We start from the raw sequence: 21193 nt of genomic DNA, 5'->3' as shown, positions 1-21193 counted from the left end.
AGGAGCAAGAGGGCACAGCAGGAATGCACTGCCAAAACATCTGGTTCTATTGAATTTTACTGCTTCCTCAGGAAGCAGCTTGGATGAAGATGGAATTGTGATAGCTGTGGAAAAAAAAGGAGAACAAATTTCTCCCCACACATATAAGAATAGTCAGAATTACTAAACAAGTGTGCACAGACATACATTTACTCTTTGCTTGATCAAGATCCCACATGAGGCAGCTCACCCATTTTTGCAGAAAACTGTCCCTAAAAATTAAACTGCAATTTTTGAAAACATAAAAAGTGAAGAATTATATGGTGCAGTATCCCAACTCTTTCTAAAGAACAAATAGATTTCCAGGATTTTCTGTGGCACACAGAGACTCAAAATAAACTGGATCTCTTGAAACACTGCCCTGTAATGGTAGATCCTTACCAGAATGAATGTTCCCACTTGGCAAATTATACTATTTTTAGAGAAGGAATCTGAAGCAAGCCCTCTCTTATAGATCGCCTACCGTATAGAGAGGCTCACATGGAGAAGATGTTTCTAGGGGGATAGCCACATAGTGATGAACTCTCTTGCTTAGAAGAGGCTAAACAGATCACAGAGCATTGAGCAAACACTCCTTTACATATTTCTCTGTGGGGGAGGAGGAGAATATGGCATAATGCTGTATCCCTCCCACATGTCCTGTGGCTGCTCTAAGAAAGGGAGGAGACATTCCTAGACTTCTCATGCCTTCCAGCAACTTTTTGGCTGCTGCTTTTGCTGCAGCTCATTACTTCACTAGCTATGGTGGGGGTTTTGGGACAATCACCCCTTTCAGCTGGGCTTGTCACATTTTACATGCAAGGAGACTGCCAGGGGAACGACAGGGTAGTGCCTATTCAGGCAGCTCAACTTACAACCCCAGAAGTATTGCCCTGTTTGGGGCAAGATGCATTTCCGCTGATGTGGTTGGAGAGGTGCAGGTTTTAGGTACAGACACCAGTGGTTATTTGTGTTGGAGGAACCAAGAATGTAGGAGAAACATCAGAGTGTGTGTGTTGCTTTATACATGCAGTGGTAAGGTCTGGGATTTTGGATGTAAAATTTCCCATAGTTCCACAGTGCTGAAACCCATTATTTGATAAATAAGTAAATGATACTCACTGTGCTATTTACTTCCTTCTCTTTTCTGGATACTAACCATTTTTTTCTACTAAGAAAGGGAAAATGTGGTGGGGGAAAATTGTAGAGAATTCTGGAAAAATAAGGGGCAGAGGATAGGTTGTTAAAGGGAAGGACAGGGATACGCAGTTATGGCAAAGGACTGCAAGAGGTAGTAAGTTATCTCATCTTGACCAAGCCACATCTCTTTTCTTAAGTTTATAATGAAACTCCTTGCAGATTATCACATGTGATATGAGTAGGAAGTCAGGGATCACCATAGTTTCTCAGCATATATATTCCAGGCCTATGTATATCGGCATATAGGATAGCTTGAGTCTGGCCTGGCACACTGTGCATTAATGAAATGAAAAACTCTGTACCACAGAATCCAAAGCTAGTGACCTATATACAGTAAGTCATGCAAATTGATCATGTTTTGTGTGATCTTATTTTGTATAATTTATTCAAGAATAGTTGTTATTTTACATAGTTTTTCTGTTTTTGCTGTTCATGGGGAAGAATGCAGAGCAATATAGCATCATGAAATCCAGTTCCTACAATCACTGCAAATCTTGCTTCTAGGATATGCATTACTCATAGAGTTTGAAGTCTATCTTTGCAACCTAAGTGCCAGAAAGTTGTTTTTTTAAAAACAAAAATATGAGCATAGGAAAACTAAAGGTCTGAAACATAAGATTTTGCCCTTTTGCACTCTTATTGAATCCTAGCATACCCGAAGTCCTTTTCTTATGGTAGTTGCCTCATAGGCCCCTCATACACTATAGGGTTCACAAAATCTATAGAAGGTAAGATCCAACATTCCCGTTACTAGTACATTGCCTATGATTCCACTTCCAAACTCTTCCTGTTTCTTCAGGGTCATTGTGTAGCCAGATCAGACTGGCTTAGTGGAAAGGATGGGAGTAGGATTAATCCCATCTGGTGTATTGAAAGACAAATGAAGGGATATGTGGCTTGATATTGAGAGAAAGAAAAAAACAACAACCTGGCAACAACAGCCGATTGTACTAAGTTGCAATCAGCCCAGATAAGGAAGGGGAAGTAGAGAGAGGTAGTTACTCCCAATGACAACAATTACAAGGAATTAATTTTGGACTTATATGGGGTGACTCACCTTTTGACACCTTCTAAAATATTGACTTCACATTGCTTTGGCACTGCTCTTATAGGTGTCCTCCTGGCATAGTAAATAGGAAGTGAATTAGCACTCTGAAAGCTTTCTCCACCCCCCATGGCTGGCTGGTTGCCCATTCTGACCTCCTATGCTCCCCAATCCTAATTGCTCCACTCTAGCACCCAGGTTCCTAAGAAGGGCCTCTTGTTTGCTCCACCCTGGGAATGCAGCCCAGGATTTGAAGCTGCACAAACCCCATCTTCCCAAGGCAGCCTCTATTCACACTCCTCTCTTGGGCCTTGCCCCTGTACCCTCAACCTTTTGGCCCAGTCTTGACCCTAGAGCTGGTGCCAAATTCCAATTTGGCAGCTGTAGCAGGAAAGGAAGGAGGGAATTCCCTGGTTAAGCAGAGGGAAAGGGAGGGAGCGGAGCACCCCAAGGGCCATAGATGGGAAAGAGAAATGGGCTGGCTTAGGAACAGCAAGCGACTCCAGGCTACCCATAATGCCAAGTCCCCAGCTTTTGCACCTCAGCATACTCTGAAATAGGGAATTACCATGGCTCAAGGCCACAGCTCTGTTCCGGGGAGTGGCTGGAGGGAGGCAAGCTTGGCAGATATCTCAGCCTAGCGTGGGAAGTTCAAGAAACAGGAATGTTCCCGATAGGAAGGAGGCCAAGGGACCGGGCTTGCAGCTGCTCTGGAAACACGTGTTGGTTCAGTGAGGCCAAAAGCCTCCACCTGACACACAGGGAAGGGATGCCATGATGGCTAGGAGCCCTGACTTGGCACCTGACCAAGGAATCCTTTGCCATGGCTGTTTGCTCGGGCAGGTTTACAGGGCAGACATACAAATGTGCAAATGTAAAGGAGCAGAGCAGGAAGTAGAGAGCATTACCATTCAGGTGAAGATTTAAGTCTGAAAGCAGTATATGTATGCCAATTGTTCTCTGGGAGCTATATGATTAAGGGACTCTTCTGTGATAGTTTGATCTCTGACAAAGGGTCAGCTTGACAAGTGCTCACATGTGAGCATTCAGAGAAACGGCTGTATGAATGTGCACTTGCTTTATTGCCTTTTGGAACGACATCTTTCACATTGAACCTATTTTGGCACATCAAAAAAAGCATCAAATGCTAAAGCTCAGAGACTTTTGAAAAGAACAGAGCAGGTGATACCTCAGACAGGCATAATTTCACTTGTGATTAATTAATGCAAAATAATCCATAACTACAAAGCTTAGAAAGTTGGAGTGGAGGGGAAATTAAAAATAACATGTAAATCCTTCTAGAAACTATGGCCAACTAGGACCAAGTACAGAAAATAATAACTTGTCAGAAGCCTTCAGTTGGTGGAGCAGCTATTGACCATATTACAGAGTATGATTTTTCTCTCTTTTCTGCTATGGTCCTTGACCAATCACATTTTTAGCATATTTTTAAACTTTGCAAAAAATCTGACCAGAGACCACAGCAGGGTACAACATGTAATCCAATGCCTGTCAGATGAATTGGACTACACTTCCCAGCCAGTTTGTCTAACTTTAAGACTCATCGGCACAACCCTTTTTCCCAGGTGCAAAGACACCTTGCTAACTGTTGGTGGAGGATATGCCTTTGTCCTCAACCCATCCCCAGCCCACCACAAAGGCAGCTTCTGCTCCTCTTTCTGTGCTCCACTTCCAAAGTCACATTTTTCACTTCTGCCAGTGCAAGTCATGCCAAGTGGTCAGCCTGCTGTGAATTGTCAGGACTCTTCCTACTGTCAAAAAGCCATCTCTCCACTTCCCTTGCCAGCTCATGGATGGCAAGCAAAGCAGGAAGAGGAGGGAAAGCAGGGTTTTTTTGGGTGCAAATTCTCCTGGCATGAAAAAGATTCACTTATCCTCACACAAGAGAGAAGAGGAGGAAGTGAGTCGTCTATTATCAGTTCTCCGATCTTTGTGGGATTAGGGAGCCACAGCAAAGAAACTATTCCCGCATCTTTCCACCTGCTCCCATTGTCCTGCCTCCTGGTGCCAAAAAGACCTGCTCTCACAGTGGAAAGTCTGCTTTACCCCAGTGATATCCTCTGCAGAATCACTTCCTCCTGTGGCACAGCTGCCTGCCCTGCCCTGCCCTCCCCCATGGCTTAGGTGCTGCTGTCCCTAAGCTGTGGGGAGTTGTGTTTTATGTCCAGCCGTCTTTTGGAAGTTGGTTAGACACATATCACTTTGATGTCCCAGTGCTATACCAGTGCATTGGTTAAAATCTCCCCTTGCAGCTTCAACACCGCAGAGCCAAGCTGTCTAGAGGCGTTACTGGCTGTACCACAGGGGTGCTCTGTTCTGTGGTACAGCAGCCCCTCTCTGCTACTTCAGGGCTACAGTGCTAAATGGGGAGAGGGGCACATTTCAAACACATGTCCAGTAGTACCCCTGCAGGGAATGTGGAAGGCAGAGTTGTTATCTCTGGGTGCAGCAGGCACTGGGAGTAGCTGCTTTTGTCACTCGCCTTCCTGCAAGATAGGATGAGAAGTTCCACTTCCTGTGGCTGGTGTGGGTCTTCCGGGCTGTGTGGCTGTGTTCTGGAAGTTTTGTTTCCTAACGTTTTGCCAGCACCTGTGACTGGCATCTTCAGAGTGCAGGAGCACAGACAGGAGCAGTTCTCTCTGTGCCCCTGCTCCTGTCTGTGCTCCTGCACTCTGAAGATGCCAGTCACAGGTGCTGGCGAAACGTTAGGAAACAAAACTTCCAGAACACGGCCACACAGCCTGGAAGACCCACACCAGCCATCGTATGCCGGCCGTGAAAGCCTTCGACAATCCACTTCCTGTCCTTCTTACCTCTGCTCTGACTCTGTGACATCTTATGGAAGATGGAAACAGGGACCAGGCCTCTTTCTCCACCACCCCTTTTCTCACCATGGGCAAAAGGAGAAGTACGTAGAGAGATTATGAAGGTGGGGGAAAGAAGCAGCAAAGCATGGGTTGTTTGGTGTCAATTCTCCAGTTCCACCCACGGGATCAGAGAACAGGCATCAGGAGATCCACTGGTCTTCTACTACCAGTAACTGGCATCAAAGGAGTACAGGTACTCCTCATTTAGCAACTACAATTGAGACCAGCAACTTGGTCATTAAGTGAAGCAGTCACAATGTTACAATTTTACTTCAGCTTTCTTTTGTTTTACAGACCTGTGAGGATCATAAAAGCAAGGATTGGTTGCAAAGTTATTTTTCATCACCATCACAACTGTGAATGGTCACTAAACGAGGCAGTTGCTAAATAAGCACTACCTGTATTCCCCATCTCACACCTCATATCTTTCCCCCTGACCTTATCTCTTGTGGACACAACCCCGATTCTCCTTCACTGCTAAGGCAGAATTGGGGTCCAAAATGTGGTCAGTGCTCCTTAGAACCAGCATATTTTTATGCTGGCTCCCATCCTGGATAACAGCACTTTGAATGCTGTTTTGGAATCACAGAAGCTCCTATTTCAGCTTTTAAAGATTTACTGGCAAACCCATCTGGGTGGGATGATTTTTGGACTTGTTCAGAAGTGGGGTTAAAACGCAAGGGAAGTGGAGCTTAGTGGAGCCAAAGCTGGGACTGTCTTCCCAATCAGCTAAGAATGGATTTCCTTTTATATTTAATTTTGCATGAATCCACACAGCTTTTCAAGGTTTGGAGCGAGAACAGGGATTGTACTTTCCCCCCAGGATAAATCCACATAAAGGACTCAGGGCGGAGAGGAATGGGAGAAGGCAAGCAAGTTCTCTAGTGAGTCCTGGAAGGTTTCCATGAGCCATATGGTGGAGCCATGTTGCAACCCAAAGCCAACACTAACTGCTTTTTTTCCCCCTGTAACCTTCACTACATTTGCTAATGTTTTGTGACATAAAACCTAGAGATTAATTTTTTTCTTCTGTCTTAATTGAAGGAACCATTTAGTACAGATTTAACTATTATTACCAAATCATCAGGATTGATGCAGCGCACACACGCGTGCTCCAATCATGTTTGGACTAGCTTGGAGGATTTATGCAAATGGGCCTGCCGGGAGAGGCAATTTGTAGCAGAGAAGGACAATTATACAGGGCCCGTGAGTGCGGGAATGACTGTGCCGGGCGGCTAATGGATAATCATAAAGCGCCAGCAGCAATGAACACCACTGCAGCGTGACCAATGACTTTATACAGCACAGATAAAGAGGCTTTTATGCAACACTGCCTTCCTTTTCAAAGAGGGGCAATTCTTCCCCCAGAGCAGTGCAGGAGGCAAGATAGACAGGAGGCAGGGGAGCACAGAGGAACAGGCATCTCTTTAGCCCTCTTATTCTTCCAGATCTCGATGACCACGATGATGGGTACGGGATTCACTGTGTTTAGTACTAAAGTGCAGTCACCTCTGGGGTGGAGGCAACAGTAATAGCCAAGAACAACAAGCAATGCTTTGATCACAACATATTCACTGAACATCACCACCACCACCACCACCACTTTTTCTCATGCCTCTACCCAGTGTGGTCTGTAATTATTACACTACAGAGATCTGGGAGTCCTCTTTTTATAGTGTACAAATACAAAAAAGTACTATAAAGAACACTGGCACTATAGAGCCTGTTTGATGTAAAAAATTAGGCTGCCCCCACAGCTCAAAAAAAAAAAAGAAAAGAAAAGCTTCAATGTCTAAAATGTCCCTTAACACATACACACTTTCCCAAAATATAATTAGAGATCCCCAGCAACATACATACACAAATGCAAACAGACTAATACTTTGTCTCACTCACACCATTGAGCCTGGTAAATATATACAGAGCAAACACCTGTAAAGTGGATGGTGAGGAAATTTTAAAAAGGAAAATGAAGGATAGAGACAGGTGGCTAAAATCTTTCCTGTCATGGTCACTTTATCGTGCATGCCCCTCTTTCCAGCTAAGCTGTGATGTTGAAAATGATTCCAGTTGGAAGGGGGGGAAATCCAGTGGTACTAGGATGAAAGGGAGGAGGCAATGATGAGAACTCATTGCCTTATAGTCCCATTTGTTGATCTGTCTTTGCAGAAATGCACACAGCAGCACTTCCATTCATTACAATAAGCACACCGTTCCATATACAGACACTCCTTACAGCATCTACTGGGTCCCTCAAGCTTTCAAACAGACAGGCAACGTTGTACACATCTATAGTGCTTTCCCCAGCCCCAAGCGCCATAAGTCATGCCAGATCACTCACTTGACCTTCCTGCTGTCACTCTTGCCCATCGAACCCTGTCGCAATGAACTGAGTGTGCTGGAGTGCTTGCGTTTCCTAGGCCGCCCCGGTCCCCGTCGAGCTGGACTCCGGGAACTCTCCTCTCGCCTACAGGTAATAACCATATTAAACACAGAACAAAAAGACAGGAATGGCCCTGCTCCCATATGGTGAGGATTTTTCTGGATGTGGGCACCAGCCTAGTTTATATGGCAGGGAAGCTCTTTGACCAAGAGGATCATTTGCTGGTTTGGCCTTCAGATCTACAGTAAACAGACCAGCCTATAGATTCGAAGTTACTTCACCCCCTTACCATTCATGTCATTTTTGGTACCATTTTGCTTTACCCACATTCCTTCTCGCAAGTAGGTCAGGTGCTTATCCTAGAAACCTGTTGTGAAAACTGAAGAAGGCAGACACTCACTCGTGGTCATGCCGCCTCTGCAGTTTGACCAATTCCCGCTGTTTCTCTTTGTAGCGTCGCTGCAGTTCTGCTAGGCGCATGCGCATCTCCACTTCCTGTGTATCCAAATTCTCAATGGCTGCTTTCAGAGGGCAAACCTGTGAGGAGAGAGGAAAAGCCATCTCAGCTGCAGAGGAAAGCAAGAGGGGACAGGGTGCATATTACGCTTTATCCATGCTTTCACTTCTGATAGTTATACGTCCTGAGAACTATTTGCACTCTGGAGCTGAGGAAGTAGATTTAGAAGGCCAGTTGGTTCTACTTATGTGCTTCTAGGATGACCTTTAAAGGACTAGTCCAACGATCTTCACTTATGTTCAAGTGGGAGCCATTTTGGCCACCCAACACCTTCAACTACTAAGAAATGTAATTAAGATAAATTCATTTGAGCGGATTTCTGGAATTCAAAACAAAATTATAACTCAGTTCTCTCCTATTGTAAATTTATCTTTTTTTCTTCCTCTGTTTCTTCCTATTGCTGATTAACTTTTGATAATGATTTGATTTATCCCCTTGCTGCACACACAAATATTCAGAGATTTTCAGAAACTTCCCATTCTCTTAATGGACATTCTTGTCATTTAGGAACTCAAGAAGCAGCATATTAAGCCCACAAAATACTGCTGAACTGTAATCAGTTCTCAAGACTACCCAATCGGAAGCCTAACATTCCAGCCTCCATACATGCCAGCCAGCTAGCCAGCCAGCCTTCCCTATTAATACAATTATCAAAATCAGAGAGACTGACCCTGCAAAGCCAATCCTTCAAAGTCCATTAAAACAAGCCTTAATGATTTCCCCCCACTCAAACAAACAAACAAGAGTGGGAATAAAAAATACACCACAGTGCTTCAAAATCTTCCACACATTCGGTTTTTGCTTGTAGAATATAACAATCTGATTCTGTTGTCTCATCCATTCTGTTGTTTCATCATTCTGACAAAATCATGGCTTGCTCTGGATACCTCTATCCAGAGCAAGCCATGATTGTGTCAGAATGATGAAACATGCATTGTAATGTCACACCACAAGCTCCACTCCATTGCATATGACTGTAACACATGTACAAAAGGGGAGGGATTTGCACTGTGACTTCATGATGAATGTTTCACCATTTAATAATATTAAATTATTTTTAATATTTATATAACACTATATAATATTTATATAATGCTATATAAATGTGATAAATAAAAAAATAAAAATAAATTTGCTCCCCTTGCCCCCACCCAAAAATGAGACTTAAGGGACAAAAGAGAAGCCCTCAAAGTATGAACAATTTACCAGTGAAGTCTCAGTTGTTAGCTGTGGAAGTTGAGATCCTTCATTAAATGAGATAGTTGAATATTTTTGGTGGTATACAGTAGCAGAGAGCACATGGCTCAGGAACACACCACAAAACTATGTCCAGCTACGAAAGTGGAATGCTAGCGGGTTACCTTTCATTCCACCAGCTTCATCATTCATCTTGAATGCAAGAAACTTACAGGCTTGGTCTTAGGAGTCCAGATGTATTTCCGTCGGGAGACCCGCATGCGAGGGCGCAGATTCACACATGGTGCGGCATCTGCCAGACTGAGAAGGTCAGGTGGGCTGCTCTCAAAGCCAGCAGCTTCAACAAGGGCCCAGGCAGCAGCAAGGGTGGCTAGACTTTGCAGATTGAAGGCTGCCAAGTCTTCATCCAACACTGTGGAAAAAAGAAAAAGATACAGTTGGAGAAAGTCAGTTCTCATCCACAGAACAGGTTATTACAGTAATAACTTATTAGCTTACATTTCCCACCTAGGGCTTTCTATCTTACCACATAAAAGGAGCCAGTCACATTCAGAGCTTCCAGGCTGAATGTGCTTCCTCTCACATCTGCCTTCTTGGGGTGCTCCTAGATACCTCCTCTATCTATCGTAAGATGTTACTTAGTTATGGCTCCTTTTGCTGCTTAGCAGATCTTTGCATAGGAAGGAAAAAGGCAGAAGTAGCAGAAGGAAAACTGAGGAGGGTTGCAAATGAAAGGCCCTGTAAAGAGGACCCTCAAACTATTTCAACTAAATAAATAAAATAAACAAAAAAATAAATGCTTCATCTTGTAACACCTCTGAATTCATATGCAACCCCTGGTGACTGGGTGAAGATGTGTGTCCTGGGCTTCTGTGTGTATTTGGTGGTATCTCACAGTCTAGCCCCTCTCTTAGAAAGGCCCTCTTTCCTCTTCCCAGCCACACCGAGCTGCTTTTCCCCCTCTACTATGAAGGGCTGAGAGAGTGCCGTGATACAGAAAAGGTTGGCTGGTAAGCTACGGTCGTTTGAGGAGCAGGAAGCTCTTCACAGACCACAGCTTAAAACCATCATGCCCCTGTTTGTGTCTATTCAAGGCACACATCAGAAATCCTTTCAGGCAAAGTTGTTAGGATGCCACATGCCTCAGCCGGAGGCCTGAGCAGCCCATCTGCGCCCAGGGGCAGCAAGCAGAAGTTAGCATTGTCAGAATTTAAGGAAAGAGGGGCCTCATGAGATAGCATCAAAAGTAGGAGGAGTTTTCAGGAAGGAGGGAAACGTTTGCTCAGATGGGGAGAGTTGAAAGGGCAGCACAGCTACCTGCCTCTGCATGAAGATATGCAAATGGAAAAAGGGTAACCATGGACATAGATTTAAAAACTGCAGTATGCACGTGTGGGTGTATCTCTTTAAAGACTCGTACACTCATACACCTCTCCCTCATGGGTTGTTGCTCTTTGTATACAAGCGTATCTGCTTGTGAAAGTGCCTGCACACACATATGAGAAGGCACATAGGGGAGTCCTTGTATGCGGTTTCCGTTCCACTGTGGGCAAGAACGGTTCTGGTGCGTGAGCAATAACCGTTGGTGTACAGATGAAAAGCACAGACGTCGCTTAGCCACAGGGGGTGATAACCATCTGCATATGTGGGTTGGTGTAAACCTCGCCACTGGGGAGGCAGGAAGTAGGAGGCTTGAAACAGCAGCAGAAAGGTGTAGGGACTAAAAAGGAGGACTTTCACTACTCAAATGTTATTGGATTGTTGTGATTATTATTAGCATTAGCATGACCATTATTATTCGTAAGCAGAGAATGTGAAATACTTCTCTAGAGCTAAGACATTCTAAAAACAGGAGACATCAAAATAAAACCAGGCTGGTAACAGACCAGGTGAATGTGTTGTTCCCCAGGTTTCCAAGCGTACAAGGCCTCATAGTAATAGGCCAGTCTAGGATGCTTATAATAAGCAAGCCCCATCCGAAATTAATTCACAATTCAGAATCCCACAGGGAAAATCCCCCTGCTTTCTACACGCAGTATACAGTGATGGACTCCAAGGTTCTTGCTTTCTAAGCTTTTAGAATTAAGAAGGATATTGTTTCTGCCCCATCAGCAGGTTCTAGGCAAGTGTAACAATTCTACCATCTGACCTGATTTCATTTGATTGTTGGGCAATCCTCCAAATTCAGCCTCTAAGTGGGAATTTACTAGATTCCCTAGTGCTAGGCTTAAGTAGCCTGAGGGACAATTCTCTCCTTGCTAGTGAAAATTTTGAAAGGTGCACTATTGATTTGTGGGACTTCCAAGGACTGGGCATTCAAAAGAGCCCATATTGCCGTAACATGGTATATCTAAAACAATGACCTGCATGAGTCTGTGTGCCATTTTTGTTTATATACAGTAACTCACAGCTTCCAATTATTCATAATACCAGAGATTATGCAATTGGTAAATGCTGGCCTTGTAAACCCAGCTGGGCTCAAAAGTCAGAGTGAGACAATAGGGTATCAGTGTACAGGGTGCTAAGGAAGAATACAGTTTCTCTGTAGAAAGAAGTAGGGAGCATTGAAGAGGCAGTAGCTCCTGTCTGAATAGTTAACCATCTCTCAGCCAATCTGGGTCATGGTATGATTAGGATAGATATGACACAATCTTTGATCTATTTCTCTCAAAGGGAAAGAGGAAATTCCTTTCTAACCAGTTGTGTACCTGAGAGCAATATGTGATGATCAGATGTCTAATGGAGGGATCTGGAAGCTATAGTTGTAGTAGCAGATATTCTCCATCAATGATGGATTGGACTAGGTGACCTTTTGGGGACTTCCAGTGAAGACTCATGGCAAACTAGACATCCCTGATGGAGCAGGGACAACACTGAGGCAGAGATCAGCGGCCAGACAGCGCACTTTGCCTGGCAGAGTCTCTCTGGAAGAGATTGTGAGATCGCTTACATGTACTCCAGATAGCTGCTCCTCATGAGTAGACTATAGGAACTGAGGTTTTTGTGGTCGACTTGTGAATCGAGTGGCTGGGAGTCGAGAGATTTCAACCAAGCTCAAGCCATAACGTAGCCTATATTAAGAAAGTCCGCTGAGCCTAATTTCTTAATCACTTTTGGAATTACTTCTTAATTGCTTTTCAACTATTAGGAACCTTCAGATTGACACGTTTTATAGCATTCACAGGGTGAGTTTCCTTTAATCCTTAGTGAAAGAATTTTTAAATCTATAAGTTTTAAATTTATAAGTGTATGTGTGTGTGTGTATGTATATATATATATATGTATGTATGGTATGTATGTATGTATGTATGTATATATATATATATAGGAGTAAACAGCAAAAGGGGGATTAGAATATTGATTTTGGAAAGTTACAAATGGACTAAGGATCCAGATGGTTTTGAAATAAAATTTTGAAATTAATTATAAGAATGCTTCCCATGGGAAAATGCTGTTGTTTTGAATTCTTAAAAAAAAAATATGATAGGATGGAAATTTGAACGTTGGACACTAGAGGGAATCAGAAGGAACTAAAGATTACAATTAAAGGAGAAGAACACTTAAGTTTGACTTACTAACGCAGAATGGAGCAAAATACGTTAACACCAGATGTATTCGAGGATACTTGTGAGCAATGGATCCGGAAGTTAATCTTAAAAGTATCTGCCATTATAGGTAGACTGTGTTTAAAAGATGTTATGGAACAAGAACATGTTTTACTGGACAAGACTGAGACTTGAAATCTGAAAGTGAATTTAAAATGACAAGCTACAAGAATGATATGGAAAAAGGTGTTACATTGGATATACAAATGAAACCGGCTGATGTCTTAATAATTAAAATGGATATACAAATGGCAAACCAAAAGTGTGGCCTATAACTTTCTTGTATTGGATTTACAAAAGAAACCTGTTAGAGTTCTGAAGGATTTTGTGAGAAGGGACAAAGAAAAAATGAAATGAAAACAAGCTCTAGGACATTATTTGAAGGGATTTAAGATCAAGATTGTTAAAAGTAAATGGAAGGAATATAAAGTTGGTTTTTTTGATCAAGGTTAAAATAAATATGTTGTTATCTCTGGTAACCCTTAATGGACTTTTGCTGACCTGGACTGAATGATGAGGCTTTAAGGATTTGTTTATAGGTAAGAGATGAGATATGGGAAGAAGAGATCATTTGTTGTATTTTAAGAGATGATAAGTTATGAAAATTGTTTATATTTGTTGTGTTGAAGGGGGAAGTAATTTCTTTATATATTTCTTTTTTTTTCTTTACTATGTTCTTATTTTTTTTTCTTTTCTATTTTTCCTTCTATTTTTTTCTTTCTTTTCTGCACTATTTTTCTTTTTACTCTTTTTTTTCTTTAGGTTGCATTATTTTTTTTAAATTGTAATGTTTAATAAAATTATCATTAAAAAAAAGGATTAGGTGACCTTTTGGATCCCTTCCAACTCTACAACTCTGGATGGGGCTATTTGAGTAACACCCTATGGGAAGGGAGAACTATACATCATGCATTTGAATCTAGCATTTGATTACCAACTGTTCCATGCAACACTGAAAAGCTAATGGAAGGAAACAGGGGAGTAGGCCCTAGCATGTATACAAAATCATCTATTATATATCCCAAGAGGACAAATTTGGACATTTTTTTTCCAAGGTCTGGGAAAAGATTCTAGAACTTCTGGTCCCAGTCCCTAGACAATCCTCACATCATGAACAAATGTTCAACTTCCAGTTCATTACCATGTCTTCATGCAGTATTCCTTTATCAATTCCATGCTGGCCAGTCAGGAGGCAGCATTAGAGTATGGGAAAAGGAGCTTCTCATTCCTTTGTTGACATTTGATATCTGGCCCTGCCTTTGCCTCAGATGGGAGGTGCAATCTTTTGAGAGGCTGCCTCATGAGCTGAAGAAGCAAGCACTCTTTAGATATCAATAAAAACAGGTGCCAAGAAGTAAATGCTGATTTTTCCACCTCACTGTTCCCTGCTCTCAGGTGGAGGGAAGGAATCAAGACAGGATGACCTTTTGTTTCCTTACCTGAATCACAGTGCCGCTGACAGCGTTCCAGTTCAGCCAGCTCACTGAGCAGGGCAATGCCAGGAATCCCTGAGCTGCATGGAGAGGGCAAGGAAAAGGAAACTGCAGAAGATGGGGATTCCAGGTCTGGGAGTTCACCCAGGTTGATGCTGGCAGCAATAAGGGCATCCAGGCCATATGGTGCTACCTGTACATCAGTATGTGTTGATGGGTCATCTGGTAAGACAGCATTGCTCTCAACCTCCTGACAGCCAACTTCCAATGCTGCAGCAGGACTCTCTTCCATAGTCATCACTTCTGGGGAAGGTCCTAGCATGGCAGCATCTGACCTAGGCTCCTCCTGATGTTCTTTTTGGGTAGAATCCAAGTCATTTGAGTTATCCCTGACCAGCAGGGAGCAACTTGGAGTATCCTTAATCATCTCTGTGGAGCTTGGTCTCTGGGGATGGACAAGGAGATGTGGAGGGTGAGCATGGGTGGGTTCCACTTCAGAGTCCCCAGTCCCACTGGGTGGGTTAGCTTCTGCCTCGCAGCGTGGCTCCTGCTCTGGTGGAAAGGTGCGTGACTGTTCAGGCTCAGCTGCTGTAGAAACAGTTTGCATAGTGTCAGGATCAGCTGGGTCCCGGGGAAATGGTGATGCATAGCCCAGACCAGCCACAGGGTAGGAATAACCAGGGGGAAGATCTACAAAGAGAAGAAGGATCCCAGAGTAAAGCATGATAGGAGACCACACCACACAGCTGATTATCTCTCCAATCCATGCCAATATCAGTCTCAAATACAGAGCAATACTACCCAACACAACATTCATCTTTCTCTATGGACTGCATGACTACTTCCAAAAATTCTGTTTGTGCTAAATTACTCAGATTCACACGATGTATTCTGCCTGTTTTTGCAGAACTGTCAAGAGAAGAGAAGAGAAGAGAAGAGAAGAGAAGAGAAGAGAAGAGAAGAGAAGAGAAGAGAAGAGAAGAGAAGAGAAGAGAAGAGAAGAGAAGAGAAGATGCTGAGATTGAGGGAAATTGACTTTGAGGAAGGAAAATCCAAAAACAGGGACCAAAAGATGCTGAGGTCCCGATCTGAACAATGGTAATACTCCACAAGTCCCTCTGATTTCTGAGCCTACAATGCATACAGGCAGCCTGTGTGCCCATACTCCACCCTACTCTCACCTCCACTGCTGCTGCTGAGGATCAGCTGCAGGGGGAGTTTAAAGTGCACCGCTGCTTCCTTACACCCAACAGTAGCAGGGAAGCGGCAGTCTTCCACGTGCAAAGATCCCTGTTCCTCTGATAGTCAGGAATTGTTAGTAGGTGGAGTATACTTTGGTCTCAGCCACCTTAGGAAGGTTCCATCTCTATGAAAATTAACATAATCCTCCAAGCTCAAAAAGCTCCCTGTTTCTGCCACACTTGTCAAGCCTCTCTCTACAACCACAAGGTTTTGTATTTGCCCTATTTTGAACAACTTGGAACAACACAGTGCTATAAAACAATATTGATCCCTGGAGCCATGCCTTATACATTCCAGAACACTTACTAACAAGTAACCAACCCTTTCTTCAGTGTGATGTTAATTGAATTTAACTGTTGGATTACAGAAATATACCAAATGTTTGCTAGACCATTATTATCACTATTATTATTATTATTATTATTATTATTATTATTATTATTATTATTATTATTATTAATTTATTGGCTGCCCAACTCCAGTGGAATCTGGGTGGCATACAAAACTAGAGAAAACATAAAAACAGCTAAAAACATTAAATCAAACAGACAGCCCAGACTAAAATAATCTAATAGACAGCACAACCAACAAAACAGGGCCATTTCTCATCCCAGGTCTCAGCCTGCCCTGAATGAATCTCTACCTGGTTCCAGTGATTTTGGATAGTCCTGGGCTGGCCGCCCTTCAGGCTGCTTGTCCTCAGCTTCAGGACCCGTAGAGTTCTGTGAGGGCACTGGACTTACAGCAGGGGAGCGTGGCACCACAGCAGGGCAGACAGGTAAAGTGCAGGGTCCAGGGCATTTGGGTGGGTGGCAGCATGAAGAGAGCTTGACTGAGCAGGCAGCTGCCGGGGACAGGCCCTTTGGGGGTGCGTTTAAGGCAACTGCTTTGTGAGATGGTTTGAGTGGCTTTTCAGGACTTGGCAAGTCCAGCTCAGGCAGAGGCTCTTCAGGCTTCCGCTGTAAGTAGGTGAGGGAAGAGGAAGAGATGGATGGTCAATAAGTGCATCAATCCTCCATAAATGTCACAGACGGCAATAAACTCAATAATCGTGCTATTAGTATGCAGGTCTTAGACTTCCGTGTGGTCCCAACAACCTATAACCTAAGGGACTGACTCATGGTCCCTGACTATGTCAGTGTACCCTTTCACTCTCTTTTCTCGATATGCCTTACACAACACCACGTTTGGTATCATAGCCAACGTGCAATCCTATGCTTAGGCTGACTCAGAGGTCTTTTGGAGATTGTATCCCTCCAGAGCAAAAACAGGAAGGACAATTTCAATGAGCTCCACAGGGAGTCAGATACATTTGGGATGAAGGCTAGCTTATGCTTTCTACTCTACTGTCTTGGACTGTGCATGCAGGGACTGGGTCTGGGCTTATATGGCAAGTAAGCAGAAGTCTGCCTTAAAAGCATTCAAGTTTTGCAACAAAAAACTTACGCAAATTCAATAAATAGGGATCATTTTCTCCTCCAAAATTTTTAAATTGCTGCTACTCAATATGAAGATGAAGACCTACATGGAGAGCAGAAATCCAGTTCCCTGAACCTGGCAATTTTAACTAACCAGCTCTCTAACATTCATGACCTCTTTAGACATATCCCATAATTTTTCAAGAATATCTTTTTGGAAACTGGATGAACCAAACATACAGTATAATTGCATCAAAGGATCAACACAACACAGCATACATTATTTTGTTTTAAGTCTCAGCACAAGGTCTTAAAAGTGAGACTTTGGAATTAGGAAGCAAGTTCTTCCTCCACATATGATATTGGTTTCCATCATCACCACCTCATGAGTAGAAGCAGGATGCTGACTAGTGTAGATCTCTAGCCAACATCATTTCCTCTGAGATGAACTCAGGAGATAACTTTCTCTTTCAGGATCTGGCCAAGCACTACAGTTTGAAGCTTAGATGGGGTTTCTCATCATGTCCGATTGACTGGAAGATAAGTTCTCTATGTATTCATCTTGTCTTGCACATATAGGTGTTTTGTAAATGGCTAAACTATCTTAAACAATTACCTTCCTTCGATAAATCTATGTGTGCCTGCGCCATCCTGTGATCTGGACCGCATGGAACAATCTATATTAAAGGAGTTGTATGGTGGTCTGGACTATCTTGGAAAGAACAAGATTAGATCACAGTTTGCTTATTTATTATTTTAATTCAATTTATATGGCCACTTGGTTGACAAATAGCTCTGGGCAGCAAACAACAAATTAAAATCAGCAATACAAATGTCAATAAAATCCAAAATGCATTACAGCTGGGGCAGCACAAATATATCGACATCCACAACCCCCCAGAAATGGGCTCTCTCAACTTCCTAGCCCAATGTCCTGGGAAAAAGCCAGGGTTTGGATACCTTAAGGAAGATCATTGGTCTAATTGCTATGCTCTGATTATCCAGATGCTCATAAAGGTTGGGGCTCTTTGCTGTTTTTCCAAGTTGCCGGTAAGAGAGGTTACCAAGAGGTGACTTCAGTAATGCCATCTTTTCACATGCCTACCTGGCTGTGAGTGTGCCGCTGCACTTCCAATGCCTGTGCTGCACGCTGCTGCTGTTGCTGCTGCTGCAAGGCATAGAGTTCTTGTTGACGCAGGAACTGAGAGCGGGAGTAGACAGGGAGTTGTCCTGTGTGCTGCAGGTGAGAACCAGGCCCCCGGCTAGGATACATCGATGACCAGATAGATGCCTGATCCATCACCTCAGCTAGAGAGACAGGAGAGTTAATCAGAGGAGTAAACAAAGCCAAGAGCCCCTGCTGCTGCTTCTTACAAGAGAAGGTCCTTTGCCCGCAACCCAGGGAATATGCCACCGCTAATTCCTTCTGGCTTCCACTTACCCAGTGTGTGGGGGGCTCCATGGGCTGGAGGCTCAGAGGGCAGGATAACTAGCTGGGCAGGTGGCTCCTGTGATAGAGGGAAGACGGGTTGCATGGCACTGGGCATAGAAGCTGGGAAACCAGGTGGCAGGTTTTGATGCAGAGCAGGATGCCCGATGCCTGGAATGTGTTAGGAAAGAAAACATTTTTGTTGAGATGAGACAAAGCCCAATGTACTCCACCCATGTGCACAGCAACCCCATATTCTCCAGGGAAAGGATAGTTTTACAGGGACAAGTTTTTGCTTGTTCATGTTTCTCATCTAACTTCTCATAAGCTGAGTGTGGATTCATCACATGGAACAACATAGATAACCTATCGTTGATAGATTTTTAGCATCAATTTTGGAGTTAGTTTTAATTTGTATTTTTAACTTTTTATATTCTTGTGTTTCTTTTTACAAGGGTGTTAATTGCTTTGAGTACTCAACAGAATAGAAAGCCAAGGTATCAAGCAAATAAATTGGTGGGGTGTGTGTATGTTAGAAATCAAGAAGAGTGTTGCTACCTCCACCTGTCTCTCCCTTGCAGTCAGCTGAGATCCTGGCAGGAAAGTGTCTGTCTGTCTGTCTGTCTGTCTCTCTCTCTGCCTTTCATTATGCCCCTGAAGATGGCATATACAGCAATCCTTTCTCCTATTTTCCTCCACAACATCCACCCTGTGGGGCAGGTTGTGTAGTGAAGAAATGACAGGCTGTAAGACACCCAGTAAGCTTCCAAAGCTGAGAGTGAACCAGAATCAGAATCTCCCCAGTCCTAGTTTAACATTTTAACCACTTCACCACACCAGGTTAAATCACTGGATAGAGATGAATACAAGAATCCAGAGGGCTCATTCTGGAGTTTCTCTGTATACGTTATACAATTTTATACAGGAAATCATTTATGTCTATGCAGGTTCTTGCTGCACATTCATGGGATTGGATATATTATGATCTATACATTACTGCAGATTAATTTCCATATAGACCATATAGGTGAAACAGCCCAGAGTATTAGTTGGTCTGAGTAGCAAAGTTGCCCTTGACCCCAATAGTAGCTATATTTAGAAATTAAGGTCAGTTGAGATCTCTTATTATCACCCATTCAAGCAAAGCATAGGAAAATGGCAGCCTCAGAGCTTCTTCTTTGTGGTTCCAATGCTCCATACCAACCACACCAATAAATTTTGGATGTGTGATTGGCCAAAATCGGTGGCATGGATTTTCTCATCACAAGACACATGGAAACCTAATGTAAGGTCTAAAATAGGTATAACTCTAAAAGCAACAATACCTCCCACTCTCATAAAATTGGGAAATACTGGAAAATTCCATTCTTTCCCATGTGTATCATTTGCTCTGTCCGTGCACTCTGCCCACTACAAAATGTTATCTCTGTTCTTGGCCATCTAAAGATTATTCATCTCTGCAGAAAGCGGTAATAGAAGGGGGTGGAAAATGTAAGGGATGGGATACAACAAGACATGTTTTTGGAAAAAAAGAAGAGGTACCAGGAAGAACTAAACTGGACTGAAATCCGTGGGAGATCTGGGTTACAAGTGGTAGATCAGGAGTGAAGGCCTTCCAGGATAGGTCAGCAACAAAAAGAGCAAGCCCATGCAGCCACAGCTTAGATAAAATTCCAGTTTTGGATACAGGCTGTAAAGTACACATTTACTTGACTGACCATATGAATGTCCACCCATCCAAAGTGAAGGGCTGCGTGTCCGGGGCAACCAATGTGTATGAGCAGGATGGGTGTGGGCTGCTGGATCTCCTCCCAGCTGGCTGGTCTGCAATGAGGAACTGCCTGCAATCATCAGGTGAGGGGTAAGGTCTCCAGGACAACTGCTTGATGGATGAATTCGGGCAAACTCCACAAGATCTTTGTTATCCCTGACAAATTAGAAGCACAGATAAATGAAATGCAGGTCAGCTGGGACAAAGAGATCCCTTGACCTGGCCAAAGAATTACAGTATAGACCATCATACAGTACTGTAGAATTATCTTATTATCTTAAGCTTTCCAGTTAGGAAATGACTGGATTCCAGAATAACAAAAAAACAAACAAACCCTGGTTCTCATAAGGAAAGCTCTATCATTAGATAATTTTAATGCTAATTGAGGATGCCAGTGACAGCTTTTCTTCTGGGATGCAAGTAAGCTTTGCTAAGTGCCCTCAACTGGCATGCCCAGTCTAATTACAAATTATTACCAACCACTACCAAGACAGTGTTTAACACCCCTTCCCATCTCCTGTAGTTGGGCTGAGAAGGCCCTTACTGAAGCAGGAGGTCTCTCCCCGCAAGCCCCAAACGCTCCTCACACAGCCGGTTCCGTTCCTCCTCAGCATCTAGATCGATGACGTGCACAGGCCTTGCTGTACCAGCTGTGAAAAATAGAATGGGAGAGTAAAGATTAATAGCAACTTCTGGCAAAATGTTCAGGGATGGGAGTGGGGGGTATCCCATGCTCCTGGTGACATCAACAAGTATAGAGAGTAAAGATAATGACCTTGACAGAAATATGCAAGAACCATGATCAAGGCAAAGGGACTAAAACATTTTTTAAGCTCTAGGAAGCAAAATAATATTTGGAAGTGGCTCAGGAAGGCGCCTCCCTGATTCACTGTGGTATAAGAAGGGAGAGAGGGAGGGGGAGATACAGCACAACAATTCTTGCAAGATTCTGTTACTATAGCCTCTCTCAATAAAGGTAGCATTAGTCTTCCTGGTCTGGTCTATCAAACAGAGCTGACGACAAAGCCCAGAGGAAGAAGATGCACT

General features: G+C 43.3%; 1 protein-coding gene across 7 annotated transcripts in view; it reads right to left on the bottom strand.

The window, feature by feature from the left end:
- The window catches only part of BAHCC1 (BAH domain and coiled-coil containing 1), a 121436-nt gene that overhangs the window by 17595 nt on the left and 82648 nt on the right, over positions 1-21193 (bottom strand). For 6 of the 7 annotated variants that reach the window (XM_088138367.1, XM_088138365.1, XM_088138366.1 and 3 more), the window contains 9 exons: positions 20691-20796; positions 20094-20302; positions 18388-18546; positions 18052-18254; positions 16172-16487; positions 14293-14976; positions 9461-9660; positions 7935-8071; positions 7493-7618 (listed from right to left, as the gene is read on the bottom strand). In XM_088138367.1, the coding sequence (XP_087994493.1) occupies positions 7493-7618; positions 7935-8071; positions 9461-9660; positions 14293-14976; positions 16172-16487; positions 18052-18254; positions 18388-18546; positions 20094-20302; positions 20691-20796 (2140 nt within the window). The remainder of the gene's footprint in view (positions 1-7492; positions 7619-7934; positions 8072-9460; positions 9661-14292; positions 14977-16171; positions 16488-18051; positions 18255-18387; positions 18547-20093; positions 20303-20690; positions 20797-21193) is intronic. The other variant, XM_088138369.1, reaches the window with a different exon arrangement.

Source organism: Python bivittatus, unplaced genomic scaffold, assembly GCF_059951505.1.
Source record: "Python bivittatus isolate LINGU-HERP-01145 unplaced genomic scaffold, Pbiv_v1 ctg000220_np1212, whole genome shotgun sequence".
Lineage (NCBI taxonomy): Eukaryota > Metazoa > Chordata > Lepidosauria > Squamata > Pythonidae > Python > Python bivittatus.
Note: the sequence above shows the minus strand (reverse complement) of the source record. Positions and strands in the feature narration are given on the sequence as shown.